This window comes from Scyliorhinus torazame, chromosome 2 (assembly GCF_047496885.1).
Source record: "Scyliorhinus torazame isolate Kashiwa2021f chromosome 2, sScyTor2.1, whole genome shotgun sequence".
NCBI classification, from domain to species: Eukaryota; Metazoa; Chordata; class Chondrichthyes; order Carcharhiniformes; family Scyliorhinidae; genus Scyliorhinus; species Scyliorhinus torazame.
The window spans coordinates 123,187,912-123,209,836 of NC_092708.1; the positions used below are offsets into that span (position 1 = coordinate 123,187,912).

Genomic DNA, 21,925 nt, shown 5'->3' on the forward strand with positions numbered 1-21,925 from the left:
ATCAAGTCTCTAACTCAATCACCAATTACTATGGAAGAATTGCTCATAGCACATACCTGTGCCAATCTAACTTCCAATTACAATTTAGGCATCACACTAAAAATTTAATGTATTATCTCAACTCTGAAAAGTGTTATGGTGAAATTCACCTATTGTATCACAATTGTCATACCTAGTTGCCACACAAATGCTACTTTTAACTGTACAGCAGATATACATTATACACAACTTCCAGTCCCTTCAATGGTATGTGGCAATAGTGTGCAGGTTCTGTCTTGGGAGGGCAGTTTGTCTTGATGCTACATCTAACTTTAATTTTTTATATTGTTATAGACTGCCCCCCATATATCCCAGTTGGCAGTTACCATTTTATGCTTCAAGCGTGGAGCGGCCGGATTCTAAATTCAAAGCCTTTTCCATACATCCAGTTTAAAACGTGATTTTAAATTAATGGGGCCAGAAGAGCTGGCCATTCAAACCCTCAAGCCTGCTCCACCAGGCATGGTGGTGCAGTGGGTAGCACTGCTGCCTCACGACACCGAGGACCTGGATTCAACCACAACATCGGGTCACTGTCCATGTGGAGTTTGCACATGCTCCGTGGGTCTCACCCCCACAACCCAAACATGTGCAAGGTAGTTCAATTGGCTACACGAAATTGCCCCTTATTGGGGGAAAAAAAAAGAATTGGGTACTCCAAAAACTTTTTAAAAAGCCATTCATCTATAACCAGGCAGTGTCAAACTCGGGGGCCACCTGTGGGTCGCGGCGCTCCCGCAAATCTGCACGCAACAGCCGGCTGTTAATAACACCGGCTGGAAGTGGCCTTCAAAATGGCCACGTACATGTAAAAAAATATGCGGCCGCACTGCGCACGAGTGCCAGATCATCGGCGCACACGCGCATAGTTTTGCACATGCACACCAATGATCAGGCACGCGTGCGCAGTGCAGCCGCTTTTATTTTTAAACGATCGCAGCTTTTTGTTTTACAAGTTCAGGGTGGTTTTATTCATTTTATTTTTATTCTTTTACAAGTTCGGGGGGGGGGGGGTGGATTTTATTTGCTGTAACTTTACAGGAAACAAATGCAGAACTTTGGACAGATGGAGACTCCATACTTTCCGACACCAGAAGTCTTCACCTTCATCCAACAGGTTCCATTGGAGGAGCGTGTACGAGGGCCAAAGGGACTCAAAACCATTTCCTCCATTTTTGTCAGCAGCAAACAAGGTAAGAGAAAATGGTGGGTCAGGAAGGTCGGCTGGCGTGGGTCCCCGGGAAAAAAAAAGTTTAAAGAACACTGATCTATATCATGGCTGATCACCTATCCCACCACCAATTTCCCATATCCCTTGATGCCATTAGCATCAAATCCATCAATCTCCGTCTTGAACATAGCCATGAGAAATCTTCCATCACAGTCCTAAACGGCTTGCCCATTAGTTTGAGACTATGCACCCTGGTTCTAGATTCCCCGTCCAGCCAGGAGAAACATCCTACCCACATCTTCCAGTCTGGTCCTTCAAGAATGTTACTTTCTGAATTTCAATGAGATCGCCTCTCATTCTGCTGAACTGAGAATACAGGCCCAGTCTTCTCAATCGCTCCTCACAAGACAATCCCGTCGTCTCAGAAATTGAGTCTGGTGAACCTCCACTGCACTCCTTCCATGATAAATATATCCTTCCTTAGGAACGGGGACCAAAACTTGACACAATACTCACAGAATCATAGAAAAATACAGTGCAAAAAAAGACTATTCGGGGGCGGCACGCAGCACAGTGGTTAGCACTGGGACTGCGGTGCTGAGGACCTGTGTTTGAATCCCGGCCCTGGGTCACTGTCCGTGTGGAGTTTGCATATTCCCCCCCCCCCCCCCCCCCCCCCCCCCCCACCGTGTTTGCGTGGGTTTCACCCCCACAACCCAAAGATGTGCAGGGTAGGTGGATTGGCCACACTAAATTGCCCCTTAATTGACAAAAAATAATTGGGTACTCTAAATTTATAATTAAAAAAACAGGTCACTCGGCCCATCAGGTCTGCACTGCCGCATGAAAGGTACCTGATCTACCAATCCTAATCCCATTTGCCAGCACTTCGCCCATAGCCTCGAATTTTAACACGTGCCAAGAGCCCATCCAGGTAAGTTTTAAAAGGACGTGAGGCAACCCGCCTCTACCACCCTCCCAGGCAGTGCGTTTGAGACCGTCACCACCCTCTGTGCAAAAACATTTTTCCTCAAATCCCCCCTGAACTTCCCACCTTGAACTTGTGTCCCCTCGTAACCGACCCTTCAACTAAGGGGAAGAGCTGTTCCCTATCCATGCCCCTCTTAATCTTGTACACCTCGATCAAGTCACCCCCAAGTCTTCTTTGCTCCAGCAAAAACAACCCAAGCCTATCCAGCCTTTCTTCATAACTAAAATGCCCCATCCCAGGCAACATCCTGGTGAAACGCCTCTGCACCACCTTCAGTGCAATCACATCCTTCCTAAAATGTGGTGACCAGAACTGCACACAGTACCCCAGCTGTGGCCTCACCAATGTTCTAGATAAGTCCCAACATAACTTCCTTGCTTTTGTAGTCAATGCCACGATTGATAAAGGCAAGTGTACCATATGCCTTTTTCACCACCTTATTACCCTGTTCTTCTGCCTTCAAAGATCTATTCACAAACACGCCATGGTCTCTTTGTTCCTCAGGACTTCCCAGTGAGGTGCCATTCACGGAATATTTCCTTGTCAAATTGCTCCTTCCAAAGTGTAACACCTCTCACTTTTCAGGATTAAATTCCCTCTGCCACTTTTCTGCCCATTTGACCACCCCATCTTCCTGTCACCCAAGACTCTCAGCCATACTATTAACCGCCCGGCCTACCTTTGTGACATCCACAAACTTACTGATCCTACAACGCCCCCCCCCCCCCCCCCCCCACACCACCACAGTCATCCAAGTCATTTATATAAATGGCGACTAATAGGGGACCCAGCAGAGATTCCTGTGGCACACCACTGGACACTGGCTTCCAGCCACTAAAGCAGCCATCTGTCATCATCACCCTGTTTCCCACAGCTCAGCCAGCTTTGAATCCACCGTATCAAGTTCCCCTGTATCCCATGTGCATTCTTTATAAGTCTCCCATGTGGGACCTTGTTCAATGCTTTGCTGAAATCCATGTAGACTACATCAACTGCACTACCCTCATCTACACACTTAGCCACGAGCTCAAAAAATTCAATCAAATTTGTTGGGCATGACCTCCCTCTGACAAAGCCATGCGGACTATTACTGATCAAAACTTGCCTCTCCAAGTAGTTAGATTCTGTGTCAGAATTTTCTCCATTAGTTTCCCCACCACTGACGTGAGACTCACTGGCCTATAATTCTCCGGTTTATCCCTACAGCCTTTCTTAAATAGTGGGACCACATTCGCGGTTCTTCAATCGTCTGACATCTCTCCTGTGGCAAAAGAACTAAAAATTTGGATCAGGGCCCCTGCAACTTCCTTCTTCACCTCCCACAGCAATTTGCCTGGACCTGGAGATTTCTCCACTTTTAAGCCTGCCAACACCTCCAATACGTTGTCCCACCTATGACAACTTGCTCAGTAACCTCCGTCTCTCGCCCCAAGTTCCATATCTGCCTCCTCATTCTCTTGAGTGAATGTGAAATCTGGGGCTGGTTTAACAAAGTGGGTTTGTAATGCAAAACAAGGACAGCAGCTCGGGTTCAATTCCCGTACCAGCCTCCCCGAACAGGTGCTGGAAGGTGGCGACGAGGGGCTTTTCACAGTAACTTCATTGAAGCATACTTGTAACAATAAACGATTATTATTATTAAATATTCATCTAAAACCCTAACAATGTCCTTTGGCTCGACCCACAGATTTCCTCCATGGTCCCTACTTTTTCCCCTAGTTATCCTCTTCCCTTTGATATACTCAGAATATCTTGGGATTTTCCCTACTTTTACCAGCTAGAGATTTCTCAAATCCCTTCTTTGCTCTCCTAATTGCTTTCTTGGTGCAGTCTAACCAAGGTTCTGTACAATTGAAGAAAGACACCGTTACTCCTGTACTTGAATGTTCTTGCGATAAAGGCCAGCCTTCCCAAATTTGCCCTCCCAATCCCTTGCGGCTTTCAATGACTTATGAAGAAGGTCAGTCGGGTCACTTCGGACATCAACACTTCCCAATATTCCTCTTCTTCTAACCTGCTCTATTCTCTCTTTTTCTTTCTAAAATAATTTTTATTAAAGGTTTACATAAAATATAAAGAACAAAATGAAAAAGAAACCCAACAGGATTAAGTACAAAACACAGTCCAGAAAAACAACCCTCCTTACCCCCCTCCCCCGTACATCAATAATAAATTAACATTAACAACCCGACTTACTACAACAAGCATATACAACCCCTCAGACCCTCCAGTGTAAATAACAAAAACAAAAAAAATAAAGTGAACTTCCCCCACCCAGAGTTGCTGCTGCCATTGACCAATGTCTACCGCTCTGCCAGGAAGTCCAAGAACGGTTGCCACCGCCTAAAGAACCCTTGTACCGACCCTCTCAAGGGAAATTTCACCCTCTCCTTTAGGGAAAAGTCCCCGAATTCCCCAAGAATCCTCATTACCTCCGCGGCATTCCTCCCACCGGGTCCGCCACATACAGCAGCAGGTCGTCCGCATAAAGTGACACCCTATGCTCCTCCCCACCACGCATCAACCCCCTCCAGTTCCTCGACTCCCTCAGTGCCATAGCCAGGGGTTCAATCGCCAGCGCAAAGAGCAGGGGGGGGGGGGGGAAATAGGAGACACCCGTCTCGTCCCTCGGTGCAACCAAAAGTACTCGGACCTCCTCCTGTTTGTGGCCACACTCGCCATCGGGACCTCATACAACAGCCTAACCCACCTGACAAACCCCTCCCCAAACCCAAACCTCTTCAGCACCTCCCACAGGTACCCCTACCCTATCGAAGGCTTTCTCAGCGTCCATCGCCACCAATATCTCCGCCTCCCCCTCCCTCGCCGGCATCATGATATCGTTCAAAAGCCTCCGCACATAGGCGTTCAACTGCCTCCCCTTCACAAACCCAGTCTGATCTTCATGGATGATCTGCGGCACACAATCCTCGTGGCTAAGACCTTCGCCAGCACCTTGGCATTTACATTTAGCAAGGAAATCGGTCTGTAAGACCCACACTGCAGGGGATCCTTGTCCCGCTTCAGGATCAAGATCAGTGCCCGGGACATCGTCGGGGGCAAAGCCCCCCCCCCCCCTTGCCTCATTGAAGGCCCTAACTAACAGCGGGCCCAACAGGTCCATATATTTTTCTTGAATTCGACCTGGAAAACATCCGGCCACGGTGCCTTCCCCGCCTCCATGCTTCCTATCCCTTTGATCAGCTCCTCCAGCCCAATCCCGCCACCAGTCCCTCTTCCACCTTGGGAAACCTCAATTGGTCCAGGAAGCGGCCCATCCCTCCCTCCTCCAGAGGGGACTCGGATCGGTACAATTCCTCGTAGAAGTCCCTGAAGACCCCATTGATGCCAGCTCCACTCCGCACCACACTCCTCCCCCCCGGCCCCCTCTTCCTCTCCACCCCCCCCGCCCCCCCTTCCTCTCCACCCCCCCCACCACTCCCCCCCCGCGCACCACATTCCTCCTCCCGCCCTTAACTCCCCCAATCTCCCTAGCTGCATCCCGTTTCCAAAGCCGACGTGCCAGCATCTGGCTTGCCTTTTCCCCATACTCGCAGACCGCCCCCTGGGCCTTCATCCACTGCACCTCCGCCTTCCTGGTGATCACCAGGTCGAATTTGGCCTGGAGGCTACGCCTCTTCCTCAACAATCCTTCCTCGGCCTCCTCTGCATACCTCCTGTCTACCCTCACCATCTCCCCCACCAGCCTCTCCCTCTCCCCCCGCTCCTTGTGGGCCCTAATGGAGATCAGCTCTCCCCTCACCACCACCTTCAGTGCCTCCCATACCATCCCCACTCGGACCTCCCCGTTGTCGTTGGTCTCCAGCTACCTCTCCACACTTGCTCGGACCCACTCGCTCACCTACTCGTCCGCCAACAGCCCCACCTCCAAGTGCCACAGCGGGCGCTGGTCCCTCTCCTTCCCCATCTCCAAGTCCACCCAATGCGGGGCATGGTCCGAAATGGCTATTGCCGAATACTCAGTATCCTCTACTCTCGCTATCAACGCCCTACTCAAGATGAAAACGTCGATTCGGGAATAAGCCTTATGGACATGCGAGAAGAATGAAAATTCCCTATCCCCCGGCCTTGCAAATCTCCAAGGGTCCACCCCTCCCATCTGGTCCATAAACCCCCTCAGCACTCTTGCCGCCGCTGGCTTCCTACCCATCCTCGACCTGGAGCGATCCAGTGCCGGATCCAGCACCGTGTTAAAGTCTCCCCCCATTATCAGGCCCCCCACTTCCAAGTCTGGGATCCGACCCAACATACGCCCCATAAAACCCGCATCGTCCCAGTTCGGGGCATACACATTGACCAGTACCACCCTCTCTCCCTGCAGCTTACCACTTACCATTTATGTACCTGCCGCCATTATCTGCCACAACGCTCGACGCCTCAAACGACACCTTCTTTCCCACCCCTCGATTTTTGGCATCCAGCCCCAAGTGAAACACCTGACCTACCCACCCATTCCTCACTCTTACCTGGTCTGCCACCTTCAGGTGTGTCTCCTGAAGCATAACCACATCCACCTTGAGCCCCTTCAGGTGCGCGAACACACAAGCCCACTTAACCGGCCCATTCAGTCTCCTTACATTCCAGGTTATCAGCCGGATCAGGGAGCTACCCGCCCCCCCTCCCCCGCCGACTAGCCATGACACCTCCTTGGCCAGCCACGCGCCCGCACCCCACACCCAGCCCGTTGCCCACAGTGGCATACCCCCGTCTCGAGCCCCCCCACTCGCTCCAGCTCCTCCTTGACCACAGCAGCAGCAACTCTATTCCCCCCACCCAACCCCCGGCTAGGACCAATCCTAGCTGATTTACTCCCCCTATTGCACTTCCGCAAGTCAGCTGACTCCTGCTGACCCCGGCCACTCCCTCGACTCCTCCCGTTGTGTGGCGCACATTCCTCTCCCGTCCCCATCCATAGGCTCTCCCCCTCCCGTTCTAAGCACGGGAAACAACCCTTGCTTCCCCACCCCCTCCAGTCTTCAGCGCGGGAAAAAGCCAGCGCTTTCCACCTACCAAGTCCCGCCACCTCTGATGCAGCTCCTTTTACAGGCCCGGTCCCCTCACCCGACTCTGGCCTCCCCCTCCCCCGCGGGGCCCCATCTCACCTCCAAGAGCCCCCCCGACCAACCCAACCAAAACAGTGCCCAACCCGCCCCAGCCACCCTCACCAACCCGAAAGAGAAAAACACAGATAAAAATAAGCCCGGAGCAATACAAAGGCCCCCCCTCGAAACAAGAATAAATATAGCATATCAACCGTAATCACCAATCGCCCGTCCCGACCCTCAATCTGTGTCCAACTTCTCGGCCTGAACAAAGGCCCACGCCTCCTCCGGAGACTCAAAATAATGGTGCCGGTCCTTGTAGGTAACCCACAGTAGCGCCGGCTGCAACATGCCAAACTTCACTCCCTTCCTGTGCAGCACCCTTCCTGTGCAGCACCGCCTTCGCTCTATTGTACCCAGCCCTCCTCTTCGCCACCTCCGCACTCCAGTCCGGATATATCCGAACCTCCGCGTTCTCCCACCTGCAGTTCCTCTCCTTCTTGGCCCACCTGAGCACACATTCCCGATTGACGAACCGATGGAACCTCACCAGCACCGCCCGCGGAGGCTCGTTAGCCTTGGGCCTCCTCGCCAGCACATGGGCCCCTTCCAGCTCCAGGGGTCCGGGAAGGACCCCGCTCCCATCAGAGAGTTCAACATGGTGACCACATAGGCCCCCACGTCCGGCCCCTCCGGGAGGCCCAGAATCCGCAGATTCCTCCACCTCGACTGATTCTCCATCTCCTCGAACTGCTCCTGCCATTTCTTGTGGAGCGCCTCCACCTTTGCCGCCAGGCCTAAGATCTCGTCCTCATTGTCAGAGATCTTTTGTCGAGACTCGCGGAGCGCCACTCCGAGCCGGCTGTCTCCAGCAGCTTATCAATAGACGCCTTCATCAGCTCTAGCAGGTCCATTTTAATCTCTCTGAAGCAGCGCTGGATACCCTCCTGCTGCTCTTCCACCCACTGCATCCACGCTGCCTGGTCTCCGCCCGCCGCCATTTTGTCATTCTTCCCTCCCTTCTTCTGGTCCACCACCACCTTTTTTGTCGTCCCGCTCCTAGTTGAAGCCATATACTGACGGGGAGCTGGAGTAAACTCCTTCCCACACCGGGAAATGTCGAAAAAGTGCCTTTGGGGGCCCTGAAGAGCCCAAAAGTCCGTTTTTGCAGGAGCCGCCGAATATGCGACTTGGCTCTGCATAGCTGCAACCAGAAGTCCCTATTCTCTATTCTAAATGACATATGGCTAGCCAAGGCCAAATGATAATGCCATATTAGATCAACCAAGACAGAAACAGCCATTTCACATCAAATTTCAAGATGACTGGACAGCACGACAGCACAGTGGCTAGCACTGCTGCATCACGGCACAGAGGACCCAGGTTCAATGCCGGGCCCAGGTCAGTGTCCATGTGGAGTTTGCACATTCTCCCAGTGTGCAGGGGCCTCACCCCCACAACCCAAACACATGCAAGGTGGGTGGTTTGGCCATGCTAAATTTCCCCTCAATTGGAAAAAAAATGAATTTATTTTAAAAACATTCCAAGATGGCGACAGTGGTTAGCACTGTTGCCTCAGTGCCAGAGACCCAGGTTCAATTTGGCCTTGGGTGACTATGTGGAGTTTGCACTTTCTCCCCGTGGATTTCCACCAGGTGCTCCGGTTTCCTCCCACAGTCCAAAGAGGTGTAGGTTAGGTGGATTGGCCATGCTAAATTGTCCCATGGTGTCCAAAAGGTTAAGTTAGGTTATGGGGATAAGGTGGGGGTCTGACCAGAGGTAGGATGCTCTTTCAGAGGGTTGGTGCAGACTTGATGGGCTGAATGGCCACCTTCTGCACTGTAGGGATTCCATGACTTTCCACCTCTCTCCCCCCCACACACAATACTATGCTGATATATATTTGAAACTTTCCTCCCCAGTACTGCAAAATCCCAATATTGCTGATGAAACCTCAAACCTCCCCCTACCTAGTCTTGATGACCACCCCACCCTCCCTTGCATTTACTTTCATTTATCCAGTTCTCTAGGGAGGATTGATCAACAACCTAATGAGACCATATGTAAATCAATGGACTAATTTATTTTCCATGGAAACAGCGACTGAACACAACACTGTTCGTAAGTGCAAGATAAATTGTAATCATTTCCTCTTAAAGCTTATGCAAACTCTTGCCCATTCAGGCACACCTCACCTCACAAATCAGCATCAACTGACTGGCAATAACTCCTAGGGAAAAGACTCCGGTCTCTTTGTTCTAGGACCAAAGCTTGCTGCTGTTATTTTCTGCCCAATTAAAAATGAAGAACCAAATTTTTAACAATCGTTTCCTCAGCTGTGTTGAGAAATTGCCCATTAGCCTGTAGATCATCAGGCAGTAAATGTAGATCAGACAGTAAATCATATGTAATAGGGTATTCTTGATGCATCGTAGTTCATATTGTCCATTGGATCGACATTGTTAAATGTTGTAAGTACACTGTCCGTGTGGAGTTTGCACATTCTCCCCATGTCTGCGTGGGTTTCGCCCCCACAACCCAAAGATGTGCAGAGTAGGTGGATTGGCCATGCCAAATTGCCCCTTAATTGGATACTCCAAATTTTTTTTTTTTAATGTTGCAAGTACATTATTACTGCATGGTTGCACTTCCGTAGAATCCCACGTCTAAACTGTCCATAGAATCCCTACAGTGCAGGAGGCTATTCGGCCCATCGAGTCTGCACCGACCCTTCAAAAGAGCACTCCACCCATAACCCTATAACCAAATCTGCACATCCCTGGACACTTCAGGGGCAATTTAGTCTGGCCAATCCACCTAACCCATACATCTTTGGACTGTGGGAGAAAACCAGAGCATCCGGAAGAAACCCACACAGACACTGGGAGAAGTAACTCCACATAGACAGTCACCCAAAGCCGGCATTAAACCCAGGACCCTGGTGTTGAGAGACAGCAGTGCTAACCACCATCACCCGCTACCCACAGTAATGGACTAAACAGTTTAATGTCATTAAAATATCAATAATATTTATTATTGGATCAAAATTATAGGTCAAGTCTCACTGAACCTTACCAGCGGACTGGTAGGCTTTCAACACTTCTTTTCAAGCTTGGTTTCATTTCTTGTAAATTTAGAGTACCAAATTCCTTTTTTCCCCAATTAAAGGGCAATTTAGCATGGCCAATTCACCTACCCTGCACATATTTGGGTTGTGGGGGGTGACGAGACCCTTGCAGACATGGGGAGAATGTGCACACTCCACACAGACAGTGACCCAGGGCCGCGATCGACCCTGGGTCCTCCCCGTCGTGAGGCAGCAGTGCTTCCCACTGCACCACTGTGCCGCCCTATCAAGCTTGGTTTCATGCAGCCACAGTTCTTCCTAACTAACTTTATATTTGAGGTTCTCACTCTTCAATCCACTTACTTTAGGTGCCTCCCATTTCCACTTCCAATATTTTTAAGCCAGAATGCTCACTTTTGTCATCTTAGTTTGTGGTGAATTACTCAAAATATAACCCATTTTAGATAATTGATAAAGAGGGAGATATGGTCAGGGCAACACGATGGCACAGTGGTTAGCACTGTTGTCTCACGGCACTGAGGGCCCAAGTTCAGTCCCGGCCCACTGTTCGTGTGCCGTTTGCACATTCTCCCAGGTCTGCGCCGGTCTCACCCCGACAACCCAAAGATGCAGGATAGGTGTGTTGGCCATGCTAAATTGTCCGTTAATTGTAAAAAAAATAATTGGGTACTCTAAATTTAAAAAAAAGAAAGGGAGATACTGTCAACTGTAAACCAGTTAACCTTCATTTTACATGAAATCCAGATTACACTTGGCTTACTGCAAATTCAGAAAACATATACGGCAAACTTGCTCCTCAAACAGGGGTATTTTACCCCTGGGCCGCCCCTCCCCGCTGCATCTGCAGCAGGCAGGGGCCGCCCCTCCCCGCTGCATCTGCAGCAGGCAGGGGCCGCCCCTCCCCGCTGCATCTGCAGCAGGCAGGGGCCGCCCCTCCCCGCTGCATCTGCAGCAGGCAGGGGCCGCCCCTCCCCGCTGCATCTGCAGCAGGCAGGGGCCGCCCCTCCCCGCTGCATCTGCAGCAGGCAGGGGCCGCCCCTCCCCGCTGCATCTGCAGCAGGCAGGGGCCGCCCCTCCCCGCTGCATCTGCAGCAGGCAGGGGCCGCCCCTCCCCGCTGCATCTGCAGCAGGCAGGGGCCGCCCCTCCCCGCTGCATCTGCAGCAGGCAGGGGCCGCCCCTCCCCGCTGCATCTGCAGCAGGCAGGGGCCGCCCCTCCCCGCTGCATCTGCAGCAGGCAGGGGCCGCCCCTCCCCGCTGCATCTGCAGCAGGCAGGGGCCGCCCCTCCCCGCTGCATCTGCAGCAGGCAGGGGCCGCCCCTCCCCGCTGCATCTGCAGCAGGCAGGGGCCGCCCCTCCCCGCTGCATCTGCAGCAGGCAGGGGCCGCCCCTCCCCGCTGCATCTGCAGCAGGCAGGGGCCGCCCCTCCCCGCTGCATCTGCAGCAGGCAGGGGCCGCCCCTCCCCGCTGCATCTGCAGCAGGCAGGGGCCGCCCCTCCCCGCTGCATCTGCAGCAGGCAGGGGCCGCCCCTCCCCGCTGCATCTGCAGCAGGCAGGGGCCGCCCCTCCCCGCTGCATCTGCAGCAGGCAGGGGCCGCCCCTCCCCGCTGCATCTGCAGCAGGCAGGGGCCGCCCCTCCCCGCTGCATCTGCAGCAGGCAGGGGCCGCCCCTCCCCGCTGCATCTGCAGCAGGCAGGGGCCGCCCCTCCCCGCTGCATCTGCAGCAGGCAGGGGCCGCCCCTCCCCGCTGCATCTGCAGCAGGCAGGGGCCGCCCCTCCCCGCTGCATCTGCAGCAGGCAGGGGCCGCCCCTCCCCGCTGCATCTGCAGCAGGCAGGGGCCGCCCCTCCCCGCTGCATCTGCAGCAGGCAGGGGCCGCCCCTCCCCGCTGCATCTGCAGCAGGCAGGGGCCGCCCCTCCCCGCTGCATCTGCAGCAGGCAGGGGCCGCCCCTCCCCGCTGCATCTGCAGCAGGCAGGGGCCGCCCCTCCCCGCTGCATCTGCAGCAGGCAGGGGCCGCCCCTCCCCGCTGCATCTGCAGCAGGCAGGGGCCGCCCCTCCCCGCTGCATCTGCAGCAGGCAGGGGCCGCCCCTCCCCGCTGCATCTGCAGCAGGCAGGGGCCGCCCCTCCCCGCTGCATCTGCAGCAGGCAGGGGCCGCCCCTCCCCGCTGCATCTGCAGCAGGCAGGGGCCGCCCCTCCCCGCTGCATCTGCAGCAGGCAGGGGCCGCCCCTCCCCGCTGCATCTGCAGCAGGCAGGGGCCGCCCCTCCCCGCTGCATCTGCAGCAGGCAGGGGCCGCCCCTCCCCGCTGCATCTGCAGCAGGCAGGGGCCGCCCCTCCCCGCTGCATCTGCAGCAGGCAGGGGCCGCCCCTCCCCGCTGCATCTGCAGCAGGCAGGGGCCGCCCCTCCCCGCTGCATCTGCAGCAGGCAGGGGCCGCCCCTCCCCGCTGCATCTGCAGCAGGCAGGGGCCGCCCCTCCCCGCTGCATCTGCAGCAGGCAGGGGCCGCCCCTCCCCGCTGCATCTGCAGCAGGCAGGGGCCGCCCCTCCCCGCTGCATCTGCAGCAGGCAGGGGCCGCCCCTCCCCGCTGCATCTGCAGCAGGGGCCGCCCCACCCTCAGCAGCTTTCCCACCCATACACAGTCCGAAATGATCGTGTCCACTTTCCGAAAAAAGGCCTTTGGTATAAAGATTGGGAGAGTCTGAAATAGCAACAAGGACCTCGGCAGAATATTCATTTTCACCACTTGGACCCTCCCCACCAACGTTAAGTGCAACGTATCCCACCTTTTAGGATCCTCCCTGGCCTCATCCACCAGCTTTGTTAAATTCAACTTACGGAGCCCCGTCCATTCCCCTCGCTACCCGATTCCCCAAATACCGAAACCTATCCCTCGCTACTGTAACCCCCCCCCCCAAATTAGCCCGCTGTCCCGGCTCATTCACCTGGAAAACCTCACTTTTCCCTATATTCAGTTTTACCCAGAGAACCCTCCAAACCTCCTCAACAGGCCCATAATCCTTCCCATACTCTCCAACCGATCTGAAACATACAGCAAGAGATCAGCATAGAGCGACACCCAATGCTCCCTCTATTTCCCCCCCCCCCCCCCCCCGGTAATCCCCCACCACTCCGTCGACCCCAGAGGAGCCATCGCCAACGGCTCTATGGCCAGCGCAAACAGCAAGGCGACAGTGAGCACCTCTGCCTTGGAACCCTGTTTAAGTCAAAGCTTTGAGAGCTCATATAATTCGGCCTCACACTCACCCTTTGGTGCCACATACAGCAACCACACCCATGCCACCAATCTCAGCCCAAACCCAAACCTTCTCAAAACCTCAAACAAGTACCGCCACTCCATCCGACCAAATGCCTTATCCACGTCCACGGACACCACCACCAGAGCCCCCAACAGTTTCAGCACCACATTCAACAGCTGTCTTTTATTACTCGCGAGCTGCCTGCCCTTCACAAAGCCTGTTTGATCTTCTGAAACCATCCCCGGGTCACAGTCCTCCATCCTCCGCGTCGACAACTTAGCCAATACTTTCATATCAGTGTTCAATATGATAGGGGCCTATACAACCCACATTCCACCGAGTCCTTCCCCTTTTTCGAGATTAGTGGGATTACTGCCTGCATCAGTGATCATCCTCCATATTGAAAAAGTCTTCATTAAAGATGCCAATGAAAGCTTCCAGTGTGGGTGTTATGTAGCCACCTGAATTGGCCAAGTCACGATTTAAAATGGCAAACGGCAAAGGCTGAAGGGAAATTCAGCCAACACAGGCAGAAACCAGCAGGTGCAGGTTTGCTGTGTATTTAACTCTGCAAAAGCCCAGACACCAGTGACCATCAGCATAATAATGTAGCAGCCATCTACATACTAATGCGCAATCCCTAGGAACAATAGCAACATTTGGGACACACAAAACTAAGCCAGACTCCCCGGCGCCAGCAGGAGCCAACACAAAAAAGGTTAACCAACACCTCAAGGCCACCCATCGATCAGAGAACCGCTCCAGTATTGGAGAAATTGAACCAAGCGATTGGAACGAAGTCCAATCACCTAGAACCAGGTACAGGGTCCGCCCCGAAAGGCGGGAAGCCCCTGGGGACTATAAAGTTAAGCCCCCACGTTCAACTCGCTCTCTTCTTCCTGCCCAGGTCACCCAGCAACTCGAACCAACCTTGGTGCAGTGACCGCCGAAAGACCGTAAGTCTTAATTCAACGCTCACTACGAGATAGGCGCTCCTAGCTACCAATCTGCACCAACTTCGAATCCCGCAGACTCAGAACCCGAACGAAAGGCCATTTGTTCCCCTGACCTGGTGGGCCAGTCCGAAGTCAAGTATAGCCCTGTAGAAGTAGCTTAGACGTAGAATTTGTGCATGAGTAGCGATTACTGTGTATAATAAATGTGCTTTGAATCTTACTAATCGGTGTATTGAGTTATTGATCATTACTTGGACTTGAACCTCGTGGCGGTCTCATAAAGATACCTGGCGACTCGAGAGCAAAGGTAATAAAACAGAGCAATTGAACCAACCGAAAAGTTAGCAACAGTTATAAAGTAAATTAGGTTCAGCACAAGTCCTAGCAAAACAGACAAGGAATGGAGGCCATTTTAGTCTCACAAGTGTGCATATTTCCCAATGTCAGATGAATGCATCTTTTCAAACTAACCCGACATGCACAAAATTGTACTTGATTAACAACCAAGAGAGCATGCTTCAAGTTGTCAATTTCAAATGGCTGAATTTAATTTTGATTGATTGATTGTCACATGTACCGAAGTACAGTGAAAAGTATTTTTTCAATTTCGACACAATATAAATATTCTTTCCAGGCCACGAAAATAAAAACCACAAGGTACAATATGACTCCATTTCCTCAGTACTAATCATAGAATCAATAACGTGCAGGATGCCATTTGACCTATCGATGCTGCACCGACACTATCTAGGCCCACCCCCCCACCCTATCCCCGTAAACCAATAACTCCATCTAAGGTTTTGGACAATTAAGGGCATTTAGCATGGCCAATCCACCTAACCTGCACATCTTTGGACTCTGGGAGGAAACCGGAGCATCCAGAGAAAACCCAAGCAGACACTGGGAGAATGATAGTCACCCAATGCTGAAATTGAACCCAAGTCCCTGAGGCAGCAGTGCTAACCACAGAGACCATATCACTAAAATTTATGAAGTTACAATTGCCCTCTAATTCACCAAGGGCACACAAGCAGCTACAATTTCCTTGATGTGTGCATTTTTGGTTCTTTCCTTTCCCAGAGTATCCAAGCTAAATAAAAAGGGACAGAGCAGGTCAGCAGCTAAGCATCACACCATACCACAGGATATCCGTGAGTGGCAAAATAAAAATGTTAGCATCTGTATATTTTGATTTTAAGTGGATTTCAATAAACAACAGTATAATCAAGCTAATCACAGGAATCTATAGTCACTTCCATAAACAAGGATAAGTTACTCCAATTTTATTCACAGCTTTAATTCTGTTGAGCTATCAACAAGAAATTAGAGGGAAGCCTAGGTACAGACTCCTTCAGTTGGCAAGATAAGTATATTGTAGCATAGGGAGGATAGAATTACAGCAGCAGGTAGATGGAATGCAAGTATCCTTCCAATTGAACATCTATATGACCTATACATGTTGTGCATCACAATGAGAACTGATATCTTCAAATCTTTTACATTCTTCTGTTGCAGAGATAATTTCCCATATACATTTGGGTGTCTTTATTCTGGTAAAGATGAGAATTTCTGCACATCAAGTTCTCAAGACTCATTTTCATCACTCAGGCAAGATGAATGCTGCTGGGAATGCACAAGGACTACATGATTCTGTCTTTTCTACAAATGTAGAGCATTCTTGTTATTTATTTCCCCTCTCCAGTCAATGGGCATGAAACAATGGAGGATTGAACAAAACACTTCCAATATCTTTGTGTACCGTTTTACTTAGGATCCAAGAGTATTCCACCCCACCCCCCATAATTTTTAAAATAAAGATTTGCAGTTTCTGGTGCAGCTCAAGGCTTTTGCAATATAGTGGTCTTCCAAGATCACAATTGGAAGATCTTGAATCAGTGGATGAATTCTGATGGATTGGAAGACGTAGGTGCATTCCAGAGGTAATTTCACACAATACACAAAGGTAGAAAGACAAATTATTAGTTCCAGACCAATGCAAGATATGACCTTCAGAAAAACAACTGTTGATTTCTGATCTAAAAAACACACTACCCACTACCAATAGCTGGTATTTTGGATGGTTTATCATAATGTTTAATCATAGGAAAGTTGATAATGCCAGTCTCATTGCTGGGAAAGAGGAAAAGAATTAAGTGAAGTTATTTATTGCTATCAAATTAAATTGCAGGGCATTTAGCAAGGCTGAGCTAAAACTCAGCTTGTGTAGTGGTTGCGGTCTATTAACTGACTGCAAAAAGTATTGATAATTTTACTTCTTTTTAACCCCAGCAGCCACTTTAAAAAAACAAATTACCCTGGGATAGCTTCGGTTGTAAACTCAATAGATTTGTCAAGAAGACATGGCCGAGATCTGGGCAAACTATTACATTAAATACGTGCATAGAATTGCTGCCAACTTTGTTACTGGTACACCATTAGTGTCACACAAATCATTTTATCATGCTTGATCACACTGCCCTCCCCTTAGCAATACCACCAATAGCTTCCAGAAAATTGAGAACTGCCTTGGAACAATATTTTTGATCACATGGGCATCTGAAAGAGAAGACCAAAAACTGAGGTGACTAGGAAATGCCATCTTATACCAGAGTAAATTCAAGATTTGCAAATAGCTTAAAGGTTTGTTGAGCTTCTGATTCCAATATTCACTTTGCATTCTTCAAGAACAGAATGGGATAGCTGAAGAAACAAGCCACCTGTATGGTTAAGATGTTGTGCAATGGATAGTATGACAAAGTTCAATTTTTTCTTTGAGCAGGCAGTAAATTAAATAATTCGTACAACTTCTTTGTTCTCAAAAATATTGTCTACTCCCAACATTTTGGGGGTTATATTTCCTCAGGGAAATTATTATTATTAAAAATGTATGAGTGAAGATCACTCAGGTGTGTAATGTGTCCTAAGGAGCAGTATTTACTTGGGGTTTAGGGAGCTGTCATTTGAGGTAGTTATAAAAATAAAATTTAATCCTGCTCATACACACACATATCTGGGTAGCACAGTGGTTAGCACAGTTGCTTCACAGGTCGATTCCAGCTTGGGTCACTGTCTGAGGAGTTTGCACGTTCTCCCCGCATCTGCGTGGGTTTCCTCCCACAAGTCCCGAAAGACGTGCTGAGGCGCGAATTGGACATTCTAAATTCCCCCTCTGTATAACCGAACAGACGCCGAATGTGGCGACCTGGGGCTTTTCACGGTAACTTCATTGCAGTGTTAATGTAAGCGTACGTGTGACACTAAGGATTATTATACTTCAGAAATAAGACCAAATGACTATGAGTTTCCAAATGTTTTGAAACTTAAGTCAATAAGGCCACTGAAGTCTTGGCGAGGCTATTTTTCATAGAACATTATAATACTTCAGAGAATAAATTTGCATGAAATGTCCGTACAACGGCTCAAAAATCAACCTGCCCGAGATTATATCTGCTTTTTCTTAAAATCGTCGGCATCAAAAGACTGAATTTGCAGAACTTCGCTGCACCGATAATTGTGTTTGTTGCCGGGAAGGGGGGGGGGGGGGCAGCTTTATTTTGCGATGTTTATTTTTTTTTCAATGCGTGTTCACACATTGTCTGATTGACTCACCAGCCCGGTCCCAACTGTGGTGGTAGCTCCAACGGTCTCCGATGGCGGCGAGCCGATCTTGCTGCACGTAGCTGCCAGCAATGCAAGCGGTGACGGCTGAATGTTCTACCCACAGGGGGCGGGTTTAGGAGGAAAGTGGGTGTGAATTAGTCCGGGGCTTACACAGGAAGTAACCGTACACATCAAAATTTAAACATGTGAACACACACCAACATAACAGATTCTGTTTATTTGCAAACTGCAAGACAAAAGAAAGCGCGCGAGTTCTGGGGGTGGGCGGCCTTACCTGCGCGCCAGCGTTTCGGTGCTGCAGATACTCGCTCTGTTTGTCCACGTCCAGCGCAGCCATTTCCTCTTGCTTCACTGGCTTTTCTGGTGCTGCAAAGAAGGGGGAGGGGAACGGGGGGGAAAAGAATAAGAAAGATCAAGAGGAAGAAGAGACTCGCAACAAAAAATCGGCGTGAAGGAAATGTAATCAGACTGAACAGGCCCCGGCCTCCCTCGCCACCGCTCAGCGGCCCCCGGTCTTTTTCTCGCAAACCTACCAGTCATAGCGGCTCCCGGACAGCTCACACCGGCTCGGTTTATACGGTTAACATGGTGTCTTTCGGACGCTGGTGCCAGGCGAGCGACGCTCGGGTTTTTTTTGTGTGTTGTGTATTACTTTGATTGACGGTGCAGGAAGCGGGCGAAGGGTGGGGCTTCGAGCCGGGTCCGTCCGGGGGTCGGCAGAAATACCACGACGTTCCGGGAGCTGCAACCCAACCTGCTAGCGGAAGCGTCCGCCCTCTCACTGCATCCTCATTGGCTCGCCTCTGCTTCTTCTCCGCTCCGCCTCAGCGCTGGTTGGCTAATGGAGCACTCAATCTCCCCACTTCCGCTCAGCAGGTTTGGTTGAGCCACTGCATGTTTGTCCCTCAGGGGGTGGGGGTGGGGGAGGGGGAGGCAATCGATTACAGTCGGGAGGCGATTCGATGATATTCGAGTATTGGGTCCATAGCTGTTTAAGCAGTAAAATTGTCCCGAGTAAATGAAGGCGCTGGGTGACATTCCTTATCATATTATCACGGTTGATGTGATTATACCCAAAACTCCACTTTCTTCCCTGCACCCCTCCCCCCCCCCCCCCCCCCCCCCCCAAAAAAAATCGGTTGTGGATCAAACACAGGGCAGCAGGGTAGCATTGTGGATAGCACAATTGCTTCACAGCTCCAGGGTCCCAGGTTCGATTCTGGCTTGGGTCACTATCTGTGCGGAGTCTGCACATCCTCCCCGTGTGTGCGTGGGTTTCCTCCGGGTGCTCCGGTTTCCTCCCACAGTCCAAAGATGTGCGGGTTAGGTGGACTGGCCGTGATAAATTGCCCTTAGTGTCCAAAATTGCCCTTAGTGTTGGGTGGGGTTACTGGGTTATGGGGATAGGGTGGCGGTGTTGACCTTGGGTAGGGTGCTCTTTCCAAGAGCCGGTGCAGACTCGATGGGCTGAATGGCCTCCTTCTGCTCTGTAAATTCTATGATAATCTGAACGTGGGCGGCACAGTGGTTAGCACTGCTGCTTCACAGCGCCAGGGACCCAGGTTTAAATTCTGGCCTTGGTTGACTGTGCAGAGTTTGCACATTCTCCCCATGTCTGCCTGGATTTTTCCTTCAGGTGCTCCGGTTTCCCCCCCCATAGTCCAAAGATATGCAGGTTAGGTGGATTGGCCGTGATAAATTGCCCCTTGGTGTCCAGGGATTTGCTGGTTAGGTAAAGGGGTTATTGGGATAGAGTAGGGAAGTGGACTTGGGTGGTGTGCTGTTTCAGAAGGCCGATGCAGACTTGATGGGCCAAAGGGTCTCCTGCACTGTCGGGATTCTATGATCAAGGCTGAGTTACTGACACTCTGTGGAAGAGAATTCCAAAGATTAACAACCAACCGAGTAAAAAATAAGTCCTTCCTCATCTCAGTCTTTAATGGGAGATCCATAATTCTTAAACCATGCTTTTAGCTCTCGCCTCCAAGAGAAACATCCTCTCAGCCTGTAAAGGCCCCTCATTGTCTTTTATGGTTCAATAAGATTGCCTCTCATTCTTCTGAATACCAATTGACCCAACCAACTCAACCTTTCCTCATAAGACAGCTCCTTTATCCCAGGAATCAACCTGGTGAACCTTCTGAATAGCTGCAAACTTAAACAAGGAGACCAAAACTGCACCCACTACTCAAGGTGTAGTCTCACCAAAGCCATGTAAAAGTTGCAGCACGACTTCCCTACTTGCATACCCCAACTCCCGAGCAATAATTCAAAACAAAAAGCGAACGTTGGAAAACCTCAACAGGTCTGGAGAGAGAAAACAGAGTTAATATTTCAAGTCCACATGGGCGGCACGGTAGCACAGTGGTTAGCACAGTTGCTTTACAGCTCCAGGGTCCCAGGTTTGATTCCTGGCTTAGGTCACTGTCTGCGGGGTCTGCACTTTCTCCCAGTGTCTGCGTGGGTTTCCTCCGGGTGCTCCGGTTCCCTCCCACAATCCAAAGATGAACAGGTTAGGTGGATTGGGCATGCTAAAATTGCCCTCAGTGTCCAAAATATGTTAAGTGGGGGTTATGGGGATAGGGCAAATACGTGGGCTTCAGTGGGGTGCTCTTTGTAGGGGCCGGTGCAGACTCGATGGGCCGAATGGCCTCCTTCTGTACTGTGGAATCTGTAATTCTGTGAGTAGCACTACACTCCGTATGCTTTAACCTATGTCTATGTATTTACATTTGTGTATTTATCATATGTGGTATATTTTTCATGTATGGAACAATTTGCCTGGGACTACGCAGAACAATACTTTCAACTGTACCTCAGTATACGTGACAATAAATCCACATCTAATCTAGTGAGGGCTGAGAGAAATTGCAACATAGATGTAGCAAAATTTAAGAACAAATGACAGATGGCCTGGTGGGGGAGGGAGGGATTTTGCAGTGGAACAAAAAAAATGTGTGGGATATTAAAAAAGGGAGAGGTGTCGGGTAGCAAGGTGGCACAGTGGTTAGCACTGAGGGCCTTGGTTCGATCTCGGTCCCAGATCACTATCTGGTGGAGTTTACACATTCTCCCTGTATCTGCGCGGGTTTCATCCCCACAACCCAAAGATGTGCAGGTTAGGTGGATTGGGCATGCTAAATTGCCTCTTAATTGGAAAACAATAATTGGGTACTCTAAATTTATTTTTTTTAACGGGAAAGGTGGAGGAGAAAGGTCACAGTCTAAAGTTGTTGAACTCACTGCTGAGCCCGGAGGGCTCAAATGTGCCTTATTGGAAGAAGAGATGCTGCTCTTCCAGTTTGCTTTGGGTTTCACTGGAGCTTTGCAGCAGGCCAAGGGCAGACATGTAGCCATGAGAACGAGATGCTGAGTTAAAATAGCAAGCAATAGGAATAATAATAATCTTGATTAGTGTCATAAGTAGGCTTACATTAACAGTGCAATGAAATTACTGTGAAAATCCCCTAGTTGCCACATTCCGGCACTTGTTCGGGTACACTGAGGGAGAATTCAGAATGTCCAATTCACCTAACAGCTCGTCTTTCGGGACTTGTGGGAGGAAACCGGAGGAAACCCACGCAGACATGAGGAGAACCTGCAGATTCTGCACAGACTGTGACCCAACCGGAATCGACCTTGGGACCGTGGTGCTGTGAGGCAACAGTGCTAACTGGGGTCATTCTTGCAAGCTGAGCAAAGGTGTTCCACAACGCGGTCACATACTGCGTTTAGTCT

The 21,925-nt window shown here is 50.8% G+C and overlaps 1 protein-coding gene across 2 annotated transcripts in view; it reads right to left on the bottom strand.

The window, feature by feature from the left end:
- Positions 1-18,949, bottom strand: part of LOC140391609 (transcription factor Sp3-like) — a 68,094-nt gene extending 49,145 nt beyond the window's left edge. Inside the window, exons 1-3 of one of the 2 annotated variants that reach the window (XM_072476271.1) lie at positions 18,721-18,949; positions 18,462-18,553; positions 18,176-18,280 (exon numbers count right to left, since the gene is read on the bottom strand). In XM_072476271.1, the coding sequence (XP_072332372.1) occupies positions 18,176-18,280; positions 18,462-18,553; positions 18,721-18,727 (204 nt within the window). In that variant the 5' untranslated portion in view covers positions 18,728-18,949. The remainder of the gene's footprint in view (positions 1-18,175; positions 18,281-18,461; positions 18,554-18,720) is intronic. The other variant, XM_072476280.1, reaches the window with a different exon arrangement.
- Positions 18,950-21,925: the final 2,976 nt, after the last annotated feature.